This window comes from Chionomys nivalis, chromosome X (genome assembly GCF_950005125.1).
Source record: "Chionomys nivalis chromosome X, mChiNiv1.1, whole genome shotgun sequence".
Classification (NCBI taxonomy): Eukaryota; Metazoa; Chordata; class Mammalia; order Rodentia; family Cricetidae; genus Chionomys; species Chionomys nivalis.
Window position 1 is genome coordinate 96,504,663 of NC_080112.1, and position 22,621 is coordinate 96,527,283.

The 22,621-nt window shown below is 39.9% G+C and overlaps 1 protein-coding gene across 1 annotated transcript in view; it reads right to left on the bottom strand.

The window, feature by feature from the left end:
- The window catches only part of Nrk (Nik related kinase), a 100,902-nt gene extending 94,082 nt beyond the window's left edge, over positions 1-6,820 (bottom strand). Inside the window, exons 1-2 of the mRNA XM_057759639.1 lie at positions 6,764-6,820; positions 138-203 (exon numbers count right to left, since the gene is read on the bottom strand). Coding sequence (XP_057615622.1) covers positions 138-203; positions 6,764-6,820 — 123 coding nt within the window. The remainder of the gene's footprint in view (positions 1-137; positions 204-6,763) is intronic.
- Positions 6,821-22,621: the final 15,801 nt, after the last annotated feature.

Below are 22,621 nucleotides of genomic sequence, written 5' to 3' on the forward strand. Positions count from 1 at the left end.
CATATTTTAAATTGATTCGCCTATCAGATTTATGCATTGTACTTTATACACTGTATTTTATTTGCATTGTTAGGGTTTAACTCACAATTGCTGTTATTAGAAAATTAAGAATGAATAAATAACCTAGTTCCACTTACCAAATAGATTCTTCCATAAGTACCAAGACCAATGGTTTTATCTAATGAGAATATTCCAGTTGGATCCTACAAAATGTAGAACAAAAATTATCAGTTTTCTTGAAAAAAAATCTGCATTGTTCCTTTAGAATTTATAAAAAAGGCACTCCCTAGAACATGTTCTTTGATGAACTCACGTCCCAAAAGAAATAGGTAAAAATGTCCTTAGACTGAGTATAGTCACTTTTACACGCATCCTCATGGATTATGCCCTCATGGATTATCTTCCTACTTGCCAAAAATATGGTTCAATAAATTTAATTTTCTTAATCAATAGCAGAGATTTTAGAAAATTTTGTATGTATCATGAGTAGATATCAAGTCATACACAGAATGGTAGAGACATTGGTAAATACTTGCAAATCCAGAAAGTGTATAGAACACAAATATTTAATGATGTTATAAAATAATTTTATCACTATAAAAATGCAAGATAAAAAAATAATAAACAGAAAGCTACTTAGTGTAAGGAGCATCCACAAAGAAAGTCATAGATTTCTTAAGATTAGTATATTTACCTGGTCTAGCAAAACTGTCAGGCAAATGACAACTCTGGCTCAACCTTAGTCAACACGTACACACAAAGCAGTCAGAACAACGGAGTTTTAGCTCCAGAGCTGCTATTTACTAACTATACAACTCTGGGTAGCATATTTATTCTCCTGAGTTTTTTTTTAGCCCACATGGAAAATGAAGGCATTATGCCCAGTGATTTCTGAGTTCTAATATAAGAAAAAAATCAGGTTCTTTCATCCTAAAATCAAGACGTTTCCACAGTATTGACAAAAACATTGTTAAGGCAGCAACCCAGAATCCTACTTCCTTAAAATACTCATTGAAGTTGATATCACAATAAAGTCATGATTATAAGCAAGTAAATCAAGGTACATCTTCCTATTGAAAGTTTAAAAAAATGTTTAAATGACAGCTTTTAGTATTTGAGAAGTGAAGTCTATCTCTTATCTAGTATGACTCTCAGCTTTTTCTATGACTCTCGGCAAGGTTTATGGGGAAGAGGTAAATGACACAGGAGTTAGTAAGAACCAGCTTTTAGGGACTATCACTTTAACATATTTCATTCAAAGAGATCATTAAGAAGATTTTTTTTACACCATTAGCAATTCAAGAGAAACAACAACTGTTCACTTTTTTTAAAATCCATTAATTTATTTATTCATTTCCTCTCTGCTGTGTGTGGACATGTTCATACATGCCATGACACACAGATGGAGGTCAGAGGACAACTCCTGAGGAGTCTGGTTTTTCACCTAGTAAGTTCCGGGGACTGAAGTCCAGTCTTCAGACTTGGGGGCAAGCATGATTACCTGCTGAGTCATCTTGCAGGGCCAGGTTCCTTCTTAAAACAATCAAGTTAGCTAACTCCTATTGGGTGAGCTATTGTTTTTATATGTGCATTTGTGTTTAACGTGATAAAGACGCCATCTTAGGCAACTCTCATATTGTCTGTCAATATAGCTGGTATCTCTGAATTTTCAGAAAAAGTCAGACATTTATCTTATCCTATTTCTGCCTACAACAATAAGCATGTCTTATAGTGAGATTTTGTCGGATGTCTACTCAAAGAAAGTGAAGAGCTGTAAAGTGCAAACCCCAGAACCCTCATTTTAGCTTCCTTAACATTGCCAGAAATCTGTTTTCTAGTCACTGACAATGACACCATCTTATTTACCCTAACACTAACTTTAAATAAAATAATACATTCTTAAACTTCAAGTTTTAAAAGCATATCAAACTTAGTGTTCCTATGTTTTAAGGCTAATGTTTTCACTCAGTTTGTGTGATGTTGTTAATCCATGTCTCATCTGCTCTACAACTAAATGCTAACTAAATTCAGGTAAAAAAGGAAAAAACTGATTTGTAAATTAATACTTCAGTCATTCCACTTTTATTTTGGATTACAAAATAAGAAACCCAGATTCCTAGATCTTCTCTCAAAAAGTGAAATTTTACAAAGGGGGGAGGGGTCAACTTATTTCTGAGCCAGAAACCATTAGGCAATTTTAAAAAACTATTTTTCACATATTTTGACATATTCAAGTTAAAATCCCTAATTGAGTTGCCCTTGGAAGCTGGAATTTGAGAGTTGTTTCTTCTGAAGGCAGGAGGAGCTGGAAAGACTGAGCAGCACAGGGGCTCACTTTCTTAAGGGTGTGTGTGGAGGGAGCAGAAGAACCACTAGAAGGCAGTGTTTCCTGGTCAAGGAAGACAGTCCTAACTTGATCAATAAAACTAAATGCGCCTATAAAGGGGGGAAGAAAAGCAATCCACGGTCTACACAGGTAGCAGAGTTTCCAATGTACTTACGTTCACTTAAAGGTTAGGGAACATGTTCCACCGCTCACACAGCAAAGGGTGGGAATAAACACTGGGAGTACAGAGAGATGAAAGAGGATTTAAGAAAAGAACTTGTGGGTAGAGTTCCTAAAATGTTGGTTTGAATGAGCTAAATACTAGAGCAAAACTCAGAGACAATGGCAAGGATGAGCTTCACAATCAAATCAGAGCTTAGAGAAGAAAACCTTTATAGATGACTACTTCGGAATCCATGGCTTGACTATCTATTCCCTCCACAAGACTCATTTAGAAATCTTGTTTAAAAATAAAGAATCCTTAGGCTAGTAGATTATGAAATCAGAATTACCTTGGACAGACAGTTCTTTTACGATACCCAGATGATTCTCAATTCATGTACCCTGTGTTTGCACTAACATGAGGAACAAAACCTGTCTTAGGGACAAGGAATGTGGCTCAGAAAATAGATTGAACTGCAAGGTCAAGCCAAAGCAGCATTCTCCATGTAATGGATGTTATGCTGGCTGTTTCAAACCTGGTGCCCTCGAAGGCAAGGACTGGTTTCCACACAGTAGCTGAGGAACTTGGTCAAGTGGGAAGCGTCTCAGGACTGAATGCGGAACTCAGGTTTTGCCTTCTTAGTGAAGAGTGGGGAAACTGGAGTTATAATTAAATATAAGCCTAATGTATTTCAAATATAGCATTTGGATCATGTACTATTTCAGATCACTCCAGCCACTACTGCCCTCAAAGCCTGTCTAATCCTGACCCCAATATAGATTAGGAGTACACATGTCAGCGTCAAATACCAAAGGCAAAGCCACTAGGAATGTCATTACCATACTGGGCAGGAAATGCTTGGGGACAATCGTCGTGAGAGACCAGCTAGATTTGGCGAAGAAGAAAATTGAGTTATGCAGGCTTACTTGTCATACATACATATATAATAAATTATAAATTAATCAAAATGTAATATACAATCCAGTTATAAACATATACAACATTGTAATTGTCTCTGCAAAGGAAACATAAAATCACAAATCTCTGTACTTTTCTTCTCCTATAGAAGTATATATTCAGTTAAAAATTGGGAAAAGTTAGAGCAGGTCATTAAAAAGTGTGATTATGTGGTAACCCATATTTACTACCAGTACATAGAAAATAAAGGCAAAAGAACTTGGAGCTCAAGAGCAGTGTCAGCTATAGAAATAGTTGGAAACCGGCCACGGCTACACAAAACCCTGTCTTAAAAACCAAGAGCAAATATGATTGAATTGATAATTGCAATGGCTTTCATATTTTATGTCTCTAAGGCCCTATGCAAAAGGTTTGATAAGTTCATCAAACCAAAATTTACGATTGTGAAATTTATATAATTTTTGTCTTCTTTCACTACTGATTAATGTTTAGATATAAAACATTATCTAATTAAAAGTACCACATAAATTTATATCAGTTATTGTTGTTTTGTGTCACAAAGAAAGTCTTTTTGGAAGCTCAGGCTATTCTAGAATACTATGTAGCCCACACGAGCCTCCAAATCATGGTCCTTCTACTTCCATGGCTCAAATTTCCATCCGTTTCTTAGATTCTTGAATTGTACTCCTGTACAAGCTTATACTCTCTAGGGGTTCTGGTTTATGTTCATTTACTTGAACAATCACAAAGAGTATGTAATGTATAAATACCAAACCTATATTTACTTGTACTTCTACACTCTTAAAGATTTACATATACGTTTATGTGTGCCTGTGTGATATGCGAATGGGACCCAGGGCCTGTGTGAGCCAGGCATGCACTCTACAGCTCAGCCAGGTCACACCCTGGCTTCCAAGATTCTTTGTGATCACTTTGGCCATTCAAGGTCTGAATCTCTCATCATTATCTAGTTGTATGCAAGCTGTTTCACTTAGCAGGAACATATGCCAATATTCTTCTGTCCTTCACATGTGTCCTATTGAAGATAACTATTGCAAGGGACACTCACTGTTTTGTGCCCTTTTCTTTGCTTGGTCAGGTCTCTCTGTGTCAAACTGCAAATGTCTATATAACTTATCAATTCCTCTATTCATTTGCTTACAAAGTCTTCACAATATAAGTTAAAATAAACATTAAATGTAAAAAAAACAACTACACCTCGGTGACTGAAGAAACTGCAACTTTACATCGCTAAACATCTGATATAAAGAAAATACTGAAGAGCATGCCACTCCTCAGCTATATTTCTCTTCTTGGAATTTAGATCTAGGGAGAGGGGAGAATTACCCATGATTTGCTCAGATAGTACAGAAAATTACTCTAATAAAAAATTCTGAAATATAAGAATTTTCCTAAATTGAACCTTCCATGATGATTTAAAATGAGGGAAAATATCATATTTACCCTATTTTTTGTGTCTTTTCCATATTCCCCAACATTACAAATCAATTTTTTTCTTTTTCTCCTGTACCCATTACCACCCTCACCCAATCTTGAGAATACTAATCTTCTAGTGAACTATAAAATCAAGATTTAAGCCTTTTAGCTTATCTCATGGACTCCCGTCAGATCTTTATGTTCCAAAGCCATAACCAGGTGAGTTAATCCAGGGAATTTATCCCCATTGTTTGTGGAAATAGCTCCTTTACGTTTTCTGCTATTGTTGTTCTTTGAGTTTGGAATTCCCTGTGCTATCATTTCTATCCTCAATTTGATCCTTTTCAGAAATCAGTTTATTTCAGCTTGTCCATGTGTGCTTTCACACCACGTGGACGCGCGCGTGCACGCGTGTGAACACACACACACACACACACACACACACACGCATGCACGCACGCGCACATGGAGAATGCTGAGGAGGCAAGGAGGTCCCTCGCGGGCTTTAATCTTATTTAGAATCAAATCAACCTTAGACTGCATTGAAAAATTCTGCTCAGAAGGCAATTCACCAACAGAAGCCTCCATAATCCAGACATCTCATGTGTCCATCCTGGAAAAGAAGTGATTTTAAGTGTATGTGGGATGAAAAATGGTTTAAGTTTTTTAAATTCTTTGATCTTATTTTATGAAGTTGCAACAATAACAGCAATTCTAACAAGTGACATGTGACAGTTTTGTATTGAAGCATGTTCTTTTACTGACTGATAAGTTTGCAAAAATATTAGCCATGTAGATCACCTCCCCTCACCACAGACCACACCACATACTGTGAAATTATTAAAGGAGGCCTTGGGAGTGGCCCATTTTTAGGTAGTCAGGTATCTACCATCATTAACAACACATATCTTTAAATGCCAAACATTCACAAAATTAATTAAGTCACGATGACTTTGAATAGTCCTATAACCTCACGGTTAATATTTAGCTTTTCTCAAGGCAAGGAGGCCAATGCCCCGAACTCCACATGCTTGGCGATCATTCCAACACAGTGCCTGGTTAGTTCCCCTTTGGAGAGTCTAGCAGACGTTTGCATTCAAGATTGGGTGCAAGTGAAATGCCAATCTAAAAAGGGAACTTGAAAAATGGATTTGGGTGGGATCCAGTATCAGCCAGAAACCAGATGCCAATGAAATAAACGGTGTTGTTACAGTAGTAAGCCTGTTGTTTGCGATGGCTTTAATGGCTCACCAAGCAGTTTCAACGGGACACGGAGCAAAAGGAGACCCTGCGCATGATAACCACAAACAAAGAATTACATTTCATTATCTAGCGGACATAATACATTGTTTTAAAAATTAAAAGGTCATGTTCAGAAATCAGTTTTTATCCAGGCGGCGTCGAGTTCTTTTCACTCCAGCAACACTAAGTCGAGAACATTCTCCTGGTAAGAGTAAAGTTTTAGAAACTGCTACTATAGTGTGACTACGATGCTTCATTTTTCTAGTGCTCATTACTTTTTTTTTTAAAGGGCGTCACCCATAGGTAGAGAGATCTCTTCGGGGGAGGGGGAGCAAAGGAGGTCGTCCATCAGCCACTTGTCCGCTCTAGGAACCCTCCTATTACAGGTACCCGGGCATTGCTAGACAATGCTGGCTCTAGTTAAGAAAGGTCCCACCCTTTAGCACCCACTTCTTTCTCCCCAACCTCACCCCTGTCCCTTTGCTTTTTGTGGCCTTCACCTCGGCCAGGAGCCCAGGGGCGCTGATTCTGCACAGGAGCTTCTCTGGCCCATCCTGAGCCACGGCCCGTCGAAGTCCTGGCCTAGGCATTGGAGGGTGTGGGCTTTCTTCCCCGGGCTTTGCAAGCCTGGGAAAGAAGCGCACAAGAAGGGCGATGGCCTGGTGTCCTTTACTTACCGGTAAATGGCCCAGATCTGTCACCTCCTTGTCCCTCCAACCCCCTGGTCCTGCCATGACTTCGAGAAGAACCGGAGCAGGAGACCGAGACGGAGTCCAAGCTGGAGCGCTGGGACCGAGTCTCTGAGTTGAAGGAGGAAGAAGAGTTTAAGGGGGTCCCGGGAAGGGAGGAGGGGATGGGCGAAAGGAGAGGGGAGGTGGGTTTGTGGCGTGGGAGAGGAGGGGGAAAAATGGAGTGGCAAAGAACAAGCTTAAGGGAGGAGAAAGAGGGAAGCTCGGAGTTTTCGAGAGGCGGGAAAGAAAGTTGGGCTAAGGGCAAGAGAAGAGAGCTCTGGCGTCTGTCCGTCCGAGAGACGAAGAAGCCAGAAGGGTGCTCCGCGGCGAGAGCGCAGGGCGGTCCGGGCAGGGTGCGCCTTTCAGGGTGAGGAGGGGGGCGGTGCAAGGCCAAGGGGCCCGGAGGAGCTCGAAGGGGATTGGTGGAGCGTCACGTCGCCAGGTGGGCAGCCGCGCAGCGGGGAGGCGAGCCAGGGGGGCCCGGGGGCAGAGGGAGCCTCTAACGGTCTTCGGGCCGGCCCCTAGCCGCCCGCACCCCGCCCCCGGGTCCTGGGCTGCGCCTGCCGCCCCCGCCCCCGCCCCCGCCGGCCACTGTTCCACAGGAAACTTTTGCTAGGCAGCTGCCAGCCCCGGAAAACCGGTCCCGCTCAGCGCCGCTCCCAGTCTGGGCCCCACAGCCCTGCCACAGTCCAAACAACCCGCACTGTCATCTCCCCCGAAGAAACATTGTAACTTTCCTAGTGGTCTGAGTTCTCTAGCTCGCCCCCTCTCCTTAAACGCTCCATCGATTAAAGAAGAAGAAGAAAAAGAAGAAGGAAAAAAAAAAAGATCAGGAAAGAATGGGAAAGGATTCTCTTATCCGTTTAGGGAGCAGACTTGGGTACACCCTAGTGCAAATGGAGAAACTGAGTCCCCAGGGCTGCTACAGCTTGATCTTCAAAGCCTTTGGCACAGAACAGGACAGAAAGGACAAAGTTCCTTAGGTCCCCCTGGAGGCATCTGCGGCTCCAGCTCCTCTAGCCCGGGGGCTAATTGGCGTCTGGCGGAGGTTGCTCAGGCAAAACCACACCTGTGAACAGGTGTTTGGGTAAAGAGACACAGACCCACTGTCAGCAGCCCTGGCTGTCCTGCGGCTCCAAAGTTTTCAGGCTTGGAGCTTGCTGTGAGCCCAGAAAGTTTCTGCTTGCTTTCCAGCCTCCACTTTCTTGCCCGGTTTCATTCATTCACTCATTCATTGCAAAACTTTTAAGGGCTCCGGAGCTGTGCGCCCCTGTTTCTCCACAAAGCGCAAGGAGGTTGACACTTGGTTCCTGCATGGCAAACTTTAATAAGTTGCCTCTTCAAGCATTTACAGAAAAGGGAGCCAATGCGTAGAACTAACCGCATTCTAAAGCTCTTGCGCACTACAAAGAACACTTCAGAAAATGCCCTGAAGCTGGTTACATTCCCCGGAGCGAGCTTACTGTGCTTTGAGCACCAGAACTCCAAGTCGCGATGCTTTTAGGACCTTGTTTCCTGTTTCTTTCTTTTTATTTTTTTAAAAAACGAACAAATTTTGTTACCTATCCTAGGAAAATTTATACGAATAATTCCCCCCCACACACACACTGTCCTCGAATCTGTCATTTCTGACCCAGCTTCTGAACTTTTGTAATTGTTGTTCTTATATGTTAGTGAATTTTGTTTATTTTCTGACTGTTTCAACGCTAGAGTTTGACTTCTTTACGATCCTTTATCTCCGAGTCTCCGTGAGCTCTGTAATGGCTACAGTTTATCCAAGGAACCCAGTCTAGCTACTTAAAGATTCTCGGTTAAAGGCTACAGAAGCAATCAACCACCTCCTCCCTCCTTCAGAATAACAAGCCTGGGTGTTCTGAATCAAATCTTCTAAAACCAAATATATATATAAATATATACATATAAATATATATGTAATTACAGAAACTACACTATCAAAGAACTCAAATCTTGACAACTCTGCCACACACAACCCTATTCCTTTAAAACAATTTAAGATTTCCTGAGTGACCAGCAAAATGCTTCTGGGTTTTACTAAGTGGAAGTAGGAAAAATAAAATTTCAGAACTTTAAAATGGAAGATTTGCAACCGATCGAAAATTACAACGTTGTATGTATGTCCTGTTTTAAGAAACCAAGCCAGGAAAATCAAGGAATACAATTAAAGGAACTATGAAGACTATCCTAGGAGAGTCTTTCTTTGCTAAAGGGAAGACATGTTCACAAGTTAACATTTTTACCTCTGCTGTTGTTTGTTGACTGTGGGGGGTGGGGGTGGGGAAATGTTCCTGTAACCAACTGTTTCAGCCTAAGAAAGCCATTCCGGACCAAGCAAGAGATTGCAGGCTAGATCTTTGAGTTTTTTAACCACGTGTTGGAAAGCTTCAGGAGCTGGTCTAGTTAAAGTGTCCGAATGACCTCCTGTGGGTGGGGTGACCAGAATCTAGATGTTTCACCAGAACTCCACAGAAAAACCTTGACTTTTTTTTGTTGTTGTTATAGTTTTCAGGGAAAAGAAGGCAAGGATGAATGTGGACACTGCCTTTAAGATGGCATTGCTGGGATTTTTGAGGCTCACTTGGAGGAAGGCAACCTGACTACTGCACTAACAGATACAAGCAGCACCCACCCTGGAGGCTCAGCTTGGAGGGATGTTGAAACAGGGCACCTGTTTCCCGACCTCAGCACTTTTCTCCTCACCCCACAGTCCACAGGTCCCTAGCCCCTTCCCACATGGCCTCCACCCTTCCTCTCCTTCCGTGCCTCCCTCCTGACCTCAAGTGCCATAAAAGTAATCCTACTTTGTCCAAGGTCCAGGAATTTGTCAGGTTGCGTTTTAGCCAGAAATGAACTCTCTGCCCCCATTTTAGATCCCAAAGTTTTCCACACTGCCTTTGTCCAACCCATTATGTTTTCTTAAGACCCTGGGCCCTTTTCAACTTTTGGTCGTCGATATATTTTATCACTAAAGTTTACTGAAAAGGTTTACCTTATGTGCCACACTAACAGCTTTGCACGTAGTATTTCCTTAATTTTGTCAACACTTTTTGTTTTCTAATTTATTTACTATAGTCTTCATTGTTAAGTTAGGGAAATTGAGGCAGGGAGTAAAGAACTGACTTGCCTAAAGCCTCACAGGTAGTAATTAGATGATCCTGACTTCCAGCTCAGGCACTCTGGCTCCAGAGACCACTTGTCAAAGGCTGTGGAAGGGCTGGCGCATATTTCAAGACTGTGTGAAGAGGAGCCAGATTCAAAAACGCCCAAGGGTAAGTGAGATCAGATGACAGTAGCTAGGCCCCTGAGCTATCCAGTTCCCTCTTCCCCCTTCCAGTCCTCAAGCCCTCCAACCAGAAATATCATGAGCTCTGTAACCTAGTTGCCTAAGGCAGCTATGACTGTCAGGGCAAAGAGCACCAGGTGGAGGAGTACCTAATAGGGACATTTCACAGACCTGAAGCTGAAGATGTGTCCAGAAAGTTCCCCAACCCCCTTCAGTGCCCTAAAAATCTCCCCTCAGAAGACCTTCAGTGGCTTCTTAGTAGAGATTCCACCATGGACGGGGTGGGGGCTCATGAATCCCTGCCTCTAGGAGAGAAGCTTTTAGCAGTTTTTGGCTGCTGGGGAAGGAGGAGCCAGTTTTCTTCCTGCTTTTTCCCCTGGTAAGTTGTCCTTTCTCTAGTGGAGGTCCACAACTCATACTCACAGGGGCAGCCGGAACTGGACTCAGACTGTGCTGTTGAGCGTGAGACACGGTGGGAGGGGTCTTGGAGGAGTTGAAGAAGAGAGGCCACATGACAAAAGTACATTGTGTACATGAATGAGATTCTCAAAGAATAAATCAAAATAGTTTTTAAAATCCATGAATGTTTCTCCCAGAGAGAGGTTTGGCTGGGCATAACCAGTATTCGCTGAGGATCTGAAAGGGGGCTGTGCTTGAGGAATCCTCCTTAGCAGACGTGCCACACTAAATGCAGAGGAACAGCTAACTAGTTAGTCACTTGCAAAGAGTGCTGGAAAATGAGGGGAAGAATGGGTTTACTCCCCCAAGGGCCCACTGTACATCTCTATTTTCTTTGGTCTTGAACACATCTCCTCTCTTGCCTTTCTGTGTGCCTTTTAATAGAAAATCAAATTCCAAGTCAATAATTTCATCTTTGTCAAAAGAACTACATATTCTTTTTTCATAGACTTGGCTAGCTAATGACAATAGTCTTGAAAGATTAGTACTACAAAACCCAGGTATATATCATAAACAGTAAGGGTTTCAAAGACTCCAGATGTCTCTAGAGGCAGAAGCAAGATGCTCTAAAAACAATAAAAAGATTTTCAATTGTTGTTCCTCTTTTTCACGTATGCATTTACTCTCCTGAATATATGCCAATCGATATATAATGAAGCTTTACATTTTTTAATGTTATAAAATGTTTTATTAAAAATTTAAAGTACAATGTTTCCTCATTTATCTTCGGAGAATACGTCCCAAGACCCACAGTATGTATCAGAATTCACAGCAATTACTGAACTCCATACACACCTATTACTTTTTTCCTATACTTAAGACCTATTATAAGGTTGAGTTGAGAAAAGTGACAATAACTAATGATAGAGCCAAGCTATTACAATAGTATACTTCAATGAAAATAATAAATGGAAAGTTATAAATCAGTCATTTCTGGAATTTTCCAGTCAATACTTTAGAACCATACCTCACTATAGTTAAGTGAAGCCATGTAGTTAAGTGAAAGCTACTGAGGATTAAGAATGACTGCTGTGTCGGACCTTGATGGCACACGCCTTTAATCCCAGCATTCAGGAGACAGAGGCAAAAGAATCTCTGTGTGTTCGAGATCAGCCTGGTCTATAAAGTGAGTTCTAGGACAGTCAGGACTGTTACGCAGAGAAACCCTGTTTCAAAATAAGAAAAAAAAATGACTACTGTAAACAAAAGGTCTGTTGTTTTCTCTAAGACATCATTTCTAAAAAATGAATTAACTTAAAAACCTCTATTAGCATAAGATTATTGTGTGCAGCACAGGGTCCTGGGAAGGAATAGTGAAGCAAGGGTATACAACGTAATTCAAAACGCTACCGATTCATTATGTTAGAATCAACATGGGCAGCATGTCTATATTGTCTCAAGCAGTCCTAGTAAGGGGAGGAAAACTTTGGGAACTGCTATGCTGAAGACTTGATGAGATTTTGCTGGTGGAGATGTCTTTGCAACACAGTTTCTGCAACAGTTGGCAACAATCTACCATGTTTTTTTTTTCTATTTCTGATGGGCTCCTCCTTGGGAGATAAAGCAACAATCCACACGCTATTTGTCAGGCTAAAGGTCATGAAATGAGCCTTTTGACCATAGTTTGCAAAGCTCCTGTTGCTCGTCAAGGAATGCTCTTATGCTCAGCCTGGTTTGAGCTATGCTTGTTTCTAAAATGGGGCCCTGGAAACCTGATCCTGGTTGAACAAGGTTTCATTGCTCTTGAAAACTGGAATGCTACTCCTAAAAGTAAAGTCAATTGTTTTATAAGAGAATTAAACTGGGGACACTAGAACCAAGAGCCAGATTTCTGAAACTGATGGCCAAACTTCCCTTTCTTCTTAGCCTGTTCTTGTTTTAGAAGATAGACCATTCTTATCCTCAAATGTATAACTTCAGGTTACACATTGCTGCTGCCTAATACAGATACACACAGACACATGTTAATGGGAAACACTAATGCAATGAATCATGAGCTTTAGTGACTGTTGCTCAAGGTTTTAGGATAACCCAGTAATACTGCATTGATATTGCTGTATTCCTGCTCTAAGTGAGTTCCCTCCATTCTGAAGGTTTCACACCTAATAACTTGGCTTTGGCTGGGCCAGTACTACATACTGACAACATAGGAAATTTGAAATGTATGGGTATCTAAAAATCTCCAATTATAGCAGTCAGGGTTTAAAAATGAATTTAAGTTAATAGTGCAAAGCTAGAAAATACATACTTTCAAAAAAGGAAATACCCAAGAAATTTTAGCACCGAACTTCAAGAAATTATTTGTCTATATAGAAAAGGAATTTTTCCTAAAAGCAGGATGGATCGCGTTTGTCTGGAAATAAAAGAAAGGATAGAGGAAACATATAATATTGTTGTTGTGGGTACACTACAGACTGATATAAGGAACTATCTGCCAAGACTTTTCTAATTCCAGGTCATTGTACTGCTTGAGAGAAGTAGTACTGATACCATGCATACATACAACAAAAATCAATTTTTAAGAACATAGCGATTTTTTGTTCAAAATCAGAATAAATGTATGCATATATATGTAGATATCAGTAAATTGTTCGCAGCAGATACACTTTAAGAAAATGTGATCCAAGAGTAATGGAAATAAACCAATTACTGTAATTCTTCACCTGTTGCATGCTTACAATACACATAAATATATTCATATATATTTTCATTGCATAAAGTATGTAAGTTTCTTAAAAATATTAAAATGCTGGTAAAATAACCCAATTTCTCTCTGTATGTATGTGTGTGCTTGTACATGCATGCTTTGTGTAAAAGAGAACTATGAAGAAGCATCACATACTTTGGGGGAGCTGAGTTTATGTTAGAGTGATAATTATCCCATGGATTATACAACATAGCATGAATCTCAATGTACTGCTTTGCATTATTGAAGTAATATCCCAATTGTAAAAACTCAGCTGAACATAGTTCAGATTTAAAGCCCGATTTCTGAGTGAATGCTACTGTATTAAAAAATACAGTGACATAGTTTAATACAGATGGTGAAGAGGAAAGAAAATTGGTTGGGGGGCATTTTGGTGTTTAAGAACAAGTCTCTCACTCAAAAAAAAAATAAAAATACAATAAGAAAAACAACAAAAACTGTAGATTCGATTGTTATGCTCTTTAAATATAATAGAAGGGGCACGAGTCTAGAAATAGGCAAAATTCAAAATTTACAACAGGACAAAACAATGGATTCCAGAAAGTATAGAATAATAAATCTGATGTTGATTCTGGTGAACATTCTCACAGAATATTATAAGAATGGCTCCTAAGGGAGGCTCTGCAGGAGAAAGCAAAAGTTTACTTATAATGGGCCATGATAAAACAAACTCGTTCCCTACCTTGTTTGGAATGGTGTAATTGCAAGCCTTGTGTAATCTCCTCCCACATTCTCTAATATCTGGCCTTGTGCGGTCAGTAGAATATGGTGGTCATGCTCATGTATGACTTGTAAAATCAGGCCACAACGATGTCCCAGATTGCACAATATAGGGAAAGCCATTTCCTCCACCTCGAGGACCCTGAGATTTGCCTTGTGGCAAATTCTATGGCCAAGAGCTATCACTAAGTTGGCAGCCATGTGAGTGTGCTACTTTGTAAGTAGATTTTAAGTTCCCAGTGGAACCAAAATAATAACCAATCCAAATGCAACATGATAAACCTTAAGAATACATTCCAAAATTTCTGACATATAGAAAACATAAGGGAGAAAAAATGCTTTTTAAGCAATTCACCTTAGGGATGACATATTACAAAGCACTAAATAACTAGTTGACTGGGTTACTTATCAAATGGACCATTACACACACACACATACACACATTACATATATATTATATACACATATGATCCCATGATCTATTATTGAATAAAATATAATAATACAACCAAAGCCAAATAAGCATATTAAAAACTTCTTAACAAAAGAAAACAGTTTAATAGAAGGAAATGAATCAATGGAAAATAAAGTGAACTTACAATATTGATACAAAAATGCAAAAAAGGATGGAGAAATGGCTCAGTTATCAAGAACAGGTAGTATTGTTCTTTTAGTGGATCTGAATTTGATTCCCAGCACCCACATTAGGTACCGCACAACTGCCTGTAATTCTAGCTCCAGGGTCATCTGATGTCCTCTTTTTGTATTAATGGAAACCTGAATATATGAAGCATACACTGACACAAACATACTCATATACATAAATAAAAATAAATCTTTAAAAATTAGTATTAGAATAATCAAACATTTTAGAATAGCACTGTTCAAAAGAACTGCCGTAGAATTGAAAATATTCTGTATCTATATTATAGAGCCACGATAGCTAGTGGAAGCATATGCCTAAGTGCTCGGAGTGTGAGAAGTTAAGAATTAAAATTAAAATGTATTTTGTATTAAAATAAAATTAAATCTATATAGAGCCATAGAGATCGGAGTCTTAAGATATTAGATGTGCTAATCTTCAGAAAAGGAGAAGTAGAAACTTAAGCAAAGCTATGCTAAAAGGAACATAAAACAGGTTTTGTATTCTTGGCTCCTGGTCCAACTTATTCATTGATGTTTTCGGTGGCAACATGAAAGGCATGGATATAAGTTTTCTTGATGAACTCAAAGTTGGCAGTATTACTCCTCTACAGATTTATGTATTTTTCTGATTATGGTCAGACAAAGAAGGGAGTAGAGTTTGAGAAGTGATCCGGCTAAGACATGAAGTACTCTTCAGGGTTAGTTCAAAGGAAAGGGTCTCAAGGCCAGAACAGGTTAGAGGAGAGAAGCAATAAATTGGGCCTAGGTTTGGGAGGCAGGGGAGCAGAAAAGCTGAGAAGATAAAACTAGAGATGAGACCTGGGCTGACAGGAAACTGGAATGATGAATTAGCAAGGGGTTAAGAGAGGGAGGATGAGAGCAGATTGAAATGGAACGAGGAATAAGCACAGATGAAGGCCAGTTCATGCTGGCTTTTGTTTCCTTGCTCCTCCCACTTTCCCCCTCCCTCATGTTTTACATTTTCTCTGGGCTTTAGCTGGAACATTAAAACTGCAGGTCTATTTCAAAGAGAGTCACATTGTTCAAAAACCTAGAATTGTTGGCCTATTGTATTGTATTTTACATAGATACAAATAAAATCCTTGTCACTAAGCTTAGAAAACTGGTCCACAAAGATGGAATTTGAGAAACCAATGAAAACAGGTAGCATTAATCTGGCGCTACAGTGATAACACGGGCCAAGGAAATAACCAAATCAGGGGCAATTGTCTAAAGCGAGCTGGATTGTGTGAAGAACTCTTAGGGGAATAACTGTTTCAGAGAGCTGTGTTTGAAAGAAGCAGAACTGTCTCTGGACTAAGAAAATGAAGATGCTGAAGAATTTTGAAATCAGGACTTATTTGGAAAGGATGGCTAGCATTTTGGAAGAGAAAGAAGACTTCGGGGAGTGGGGCTTTGAAGCTGTCTTTGAGTGCTTCTAATGGGAAGTCATAAGGAAAAAGAATGAACACACAGATGTTATAAACAAGTAAAAGTTGGAACAGTTAGAGAACAAGGCTCTGATAATTGCCGCTTGTAAATAAGTATTTTCTAAAGGACACATTTCTCTAAAATTAGAACTATTTCAAGCTGAAACTAAATAAATATCTGCCTTGAACTTGCATTTGAAAATAAGGTGGGTTAAAAGATAAATCAAACTAAAGCAACTGTCTTTTCTGATTGTTTGAAGCTATGATATTACTGTTCTTTTTTCGTACTGTACATTGTGGTCCTGGACTGTTTATCCAGAAGACGCCGCAATTCTATTTCTAATGCAAGGGCATGTACTGTCCTTAAAGTCACACCCAGGAGACTACATTTTATGTAGGGTCACAGAACAAATGCTACACTGGGCTAGAATGAAGAGGCATAGCTGGCTATTTTTATATATGGAGCAAGCACCAAGCAATGCAGACATCGCCACCACTCCTTCCCTCGCTCCTTAGCCTCCTCCCAGTGCGAGGCGTCACCACAGTAAGGGCACTATTGATCCCAGTCTGCAAATACCTACTAGTCCAGTCTTCTCTGTTATACTCTTCAAAGTGCTGCAACATTCAGGAGGGTCTTCAAAGTCTGCTAGTGCATACGTGAGAGAGGTGGGTGGTGACTCACCTTTGGAAATGTGTCTAAATGATTGTGTTACACATCCAACCACAAGTTATAGGATATATTTAATTGATTCTTTATCTCTGAGCGCTTCCAGTTTCAGAGAGTGGTGCTTGCCCCGCACAATATGCGCTTTCTCCAAGACTGCTGAAAGCATAGTGGTGCTATTCTTCCAGACATTTCCACTTACCCTTTTCATGGGCATATATACTTTTATTGATTTTGTAACATGTCAAAACATACAAGGAAGCGTAAAGAAAACGCCAGTTTTCCCTAGTCTTCCTCTTATTCCACTGAGATAACAAACATTATTCGCTCCGCAATTTCATTTCCCTAACTTTATTTTTCACTACACTAATCAACACAAACATACACAAAGATAGTTTGCTATCCCGTGTTTTTCAAGATTAGCAACATGCTATATATTTGTTAACACTGATTTATCATATTTCCTATAAATTATTGACTTGGTTGTGTTTTTAAATGCAAGAAAAGATGGACAGTTTTTCTTACAGAAAAGAGGGAGGAAGGATTGTAGGAGCCAGAGGGGTCAAGAAAACACACAAAGTCAACTAACCTGGGATCACAGGGGCTCACAGAGACTGAACCAACAAACAGGGAGCCTGCATGGGACTGACCTATGCCCTCTGCACTTATGTGACAGTTTTGTACTTTGGTCTTCTTGTGGGGTTCTTAACAGTGGGAGCAAGGGTTGTCTCAAACTCTGTTGCCTGATTTTTGGACCCTTTCCTTCTATGAGGTTGCCTTGTCCAGCCTTAACAGGAGAGGAGGTACCAGTCTTACTGCAGTTTGATACGCTATGGCTAGTTCATATCCATGGAGACCTGCCCTTTTCTGAAAAGAAGCAGAGGAGTGGATGGGGAATGAGAAGAGGGCAGGTGGGGGAAGAGACTATGGTCGGGATGCAAAATAAAAATTAATTAATTCATTAAATAAATAAATAATATATTCTTCAATATATTATTAGTCAACTTCATTAATAGTCATGGAAACACAAGGAAAAAAACAATTTTCTTAAAATTAAAAAAATAGTGAAACATCATTTCAAAACACACTAAAGTAAAACTGTATAGATGCATAGATAGACGATAAATTTTTAGCCTAATCTGATATGCTCACTCTCTGTAAGCTAGGCATACCAACTAACCCAAAATTTACTGTGCACTTAAAAACACGTGAACTTTTATCAGCGGTTATTTTAATAAAGAGCATATCCGTATAATTACTGATTTTTTTGTTTAAAATTATTATGGACATTTGACTACTCAATCTGCCCAAATCTACCTCATTGTTTTTTGTTAAAACTACATTATATTCCACAGCCAAGATCTCTCGTAGTACATTCAAACTATTTATGAACTTTTATTTTAAATATTTATTCATTTAACATTTTTTTTTGAGAAAGGGCTTCTCTGGGTAGCTCTGGCTGTTCTGGAACTCACTCTGTAGACCAGGCTAGCCTCAAACTCAGAGATCCACCTGCCTCTGCCAGCACTGGGATTAAAGTCGTTTGCCATCACCACCCAGTATTGTTTAACTTTTTTATTTAAATGGTTTTACGTTTTAGGTTAAGATATAATTATATCAGACCCCTCATGCCTCCCTGAAACCACTCCCATGTCCTCACTCTCAAATTGAAAACGTCCTTTTTTTTACTATGGTTACATATACATATGCATGTATATATGTGAATAAATGTATAAATATAACCTACTGAGTCCATATGTTTTGTTTATATGCACATGGTTTCAAGTATTACAACTTTGTACTAGATGAACAATCAGGGGTTCATCACAGGAGAGGTTAACTTTCTCTCTCTAGGAACTCATTAGCTGTTTGCAATTCTGTTTTCTAGGGACAGGACCCCATGAGATTTCTGTCCTTCTGCATTAGCATGCCTGTCTTCATCATCGTTTTATTGCTGTAAAGAGACACCATGATCAAGGCAACTCTTATAAAGGAAAGTATGTAATTTGCTGCTTGCTTACAGTTTCAGAGGTTAAGTTCTTCATGGTCATAGCTAGGGGTGTGGTGGTACATACGCTGGCACACTAGAGCTGAAAGTACATCCTGATCTCCAGGCAGATGGGGAGCCAGAAACATGGGCCTGGTGTGATCTATTTGAAACCTCCAAGCTCACCTCTAGTTTTTTTTTTTTTTTTCGGTTTTTCGAGACAGGGTTTCTCTGTGGCTTTGGAGCCTGTCCTGGAACTAGCTCTGTAGACCAGGCTGGTCTCGAACTCACAGAGATTCACCTGCCTCTGCCTCCCAAGTGCTGGGATTAAAGGCGTGCGCCACCACCGCCTGGCCCAAGCTCACCTCTAGTGACACACTTCCTCTAACAAGGTTGCAACTCCTTATCCTTTTAACCCTTTACAAATAGTGCCACTAAGCATTCAAATATATGAGCCTATTGGGGTTCATATTCAAACTGTGGTAATGGTTTTTTGACATTGTCATTGCTCAGGTATTGTTTATAGAGCCCTGTTTGCTGGGCATGAAGTGCACCTAGGTAGCTGTTGGCTACCACCAACATGTTAGGGCCACTACTAACCTTTATGGATATCTTGCCATATTGGTCATTGTTATGGTTTACAGATTCATCAGTTTGATAGGACTGTCAGTTTCTTCCCTCCCTTGGTAGCTTAAGTAGTGCTTTCTGGAACTATAATAGTTAGACTGTAAGAAGAAAGCTTTCCTGCTACATCCATCTTAAACAATCCAAGTCCTATGTCCTACGTATGCTGCATTTTCAGCAATAGGAGCTTATCTTCAACCTCAAAGTGGCATTCAAGGACAATGGCGATAGTCGATATTGTTTTGGGAGTCATTTGACTACCCTGAGCAAAAACTTGAAAGGAAGTTTCTTGTGACTGGTACAGGAAATTTTGTTCATCTATGGAGCATGTGGGGAGTGTTATTAGTCTAAAAAGAGTGGGTATGTATTACAGTATAATTTTAGGTGAATATGATTAGTTAGGACTCCTGAGGATTTATCAAAGAACCATGATATTATTTACCCTTCCTCTGTCCTCCTCTTCTTTCTGTAATTATTACCCTCCAGATCCCCAGTTAGAGATCTCATCTTTCCCTTTCCTGCATCCTGTCACTGGAGTCCTGCTCTTTCCCTATTTCCTTCTCAAGCTCTCTCTCTCCCCAGAACTTTCGTCTTTCTATGTCTGGACTACCTCACTCAATATCTATAGTCTTTTTTAAGTGCACCCATTGACCTAAAATTTTCATTTTTCTTGACAGATCAATAATATCCCACATTTTTATACCCATTAATCAGTTCAAGGCTATTTAGGTTGCTTCCGTGTCCTGGCCATTGGGAATAAGGCCGCAATGAACATGGCTGAGCAAATATTTGTAGAGTGGCAAGAACAATCATCTGGGCATCTGCCAAGGAACAGTATAGGTGGATCATGTGACAGGTTTACTTTGAATATTTTGAGGATGCTCCAAACTGATTTTCAGAGTGCTTGCACCAGTTTTTGTTTCCATCAGCAGTTAACGAAGGCTCCCCCTTCCCTTTCCTTCATCTTTGTCAGCATTTGTTGTCAATTTTTTTTTACCTTTTTCTTTTCTGCCTGGGGTGAGATGAAATTCCAGAGTTGTTTAAATTTGAACTTCCCTACTTGCTAAGGTTGATGAACACTTTTTGAGGCATTTCATAGCCAATTTTATTTCGTCTATTGAGAGCTCCCTGCTTAGAACCCCAGATCATATTTTTAAATTGCGTCATTTGTTTCCTTGCCTCTTTGTTTTTGAGTTCTTTGTATATTTTTGGATATTTATTCTCTGTCAGATATGTAACTTGCAAAGAGAGTCTCTTCAACTCTTCACTGAACTGATTGCTTCCTGAGCTGTACAGACACTTTTAGTTTCATGAGGACCCACTTGCCAATTGTTAACTTTAATTCCTGTACAAATGGAGTCCTATCCAGAAAGTCCTTTCCAATAATTATAACTTTTAGCTTTTATATATATAAAACATTTTAATAACAATTCTTAAATAAGTTTACAGAATGTCTGCTGCCAATATACTCCCACTAGCTGCTAACAAAGAATTCTTACATCTCCGATACTTTGCTCTGATGGATTCACCAATCTTTCTTTCTTGCTTCCTTCCTCCTTACCTCCTTTGCTTTCTCTATCTTTCTTTCCCTCCCTTTCATCCTGTCACTCCCCCTCTCTTTTTCCTCTTTCTTCTTTAAGTGAAAAAAGATTACCATGTTGTTTTATTCTTCATGCAGAACTATAAGCACACGTGATTATAGAGAACGTTTTACAATGGATTGTTGTGGTTAATTCTTATTTTAAACTAAAACTAGTAAGAAGAAGTATTTTCTTCAACTGTGTGCCTTAATAAAGTTGCATGATCCCAAATCTTTTCTCTCAAGTTTATGAGCCTATCGGAAAGGGGATAATAATAAAAAGAAAGATCCTGAAATAATGGTGGAGACAAGAGTCTTAACTGGCCGTCTCTCATCACCAAATGAACCTTCCAGTACTAGGATTGAGATACATCTAATTTATTTGTTGGCCAAAGTGGTCCTGTGGGAATGCCCAAACAAACCAGGCTGTTGCCGAGACAATCTGTTGCCCTCCACAAACTGACCTCAGGGTCCCAGTGATGAAGACAACACCTACACATCACACTGAACACGGAGCAGTTGAGTTAGCGCTTTCACGGAGCCTTCCCCCCTTATGCTCAGTGTCCTTGGTACAAAAAGGGACTTTACACATTAACAGAAGATAAATGTAAACCCCAAGTCGGCCACAAACCTTTGACCTACAAAGGTGTCTTGCCTGCAAGATATGCTAGGACAATGGTGACATAAAACTTGTGGGAGTGACCAACTAAGATCTGATTTGACTTAAGCCTACTCCAGTAGATGGAACCCACACCCATCACCACATGGGTGACCAGAACAATAGATTAGATATCCCAGGGACATAGGTAAAATCAAATACTTATGGTCTAAAACAATAACAACTACAAAGAAACTACCGCAGCAACAAAGCAAAGTGATAAAAATGATTCCTAATGACATTCATTCTGCTATACTCAGATTAGTGCCTCATTGAACCGTAATCACAGAAGCCTCTTTCTAGCAGGTGGGAACAAATATAGAGACCCGCAGCCAGAAGTTTAAAGCATGGTGAAATAAAAACTCAGAGAAAGAAATTGGGGTTCAACCTCAAGATCTGAAAAGTGAAGCAGCTATCCACTGGCTCTTTACCTCGACCTCAGTCAAAAATAGCGATCCTGCTCCTGGAATCTCAGAATGAGACTGTGCGTGAGAGCTGTCTCCTCCCATTTATAATCCTCTTTAGGGCTGGTATTAAAGGTGTGCACCACTGGGATTAAAGTCATGCACCGCTTGGTTTCTATGGCAATTAGTATGGCTACTGGGATTAAAGGTGCGCGTCATTGTGGCTACTGATATTAAAGGTGTATATCATTGCTGGCTGGTCTGTAAGGCTGACCAGTGTGGCTGTTTTACTTTCCCGATCCCTAGGCAAACTTTATTTATTAAAATACAAGTGAAATGCCATTACTGATGTTACCATTACATGAGAGGTTGGGGGTAGGCAGAGAAACAGACCTTGAAACACTCATCCTTAATGGGGTGTCTCCATCAACTCCCTCCTCTCATGGCTCAGGGAACATCATGGAAGAGGAGGTAGACAGAGTGTAAGAGCCAGAGGGGATAGAGGACACGAAGAAATCAGGACCCTCTAACATGAACAACACTCATAGACACTCACAAGACTGAAGGAACATGCACTGGGTTGCCACAGGTCTGTACCAGGTCTTCTGTGCATACATTATGGCTCT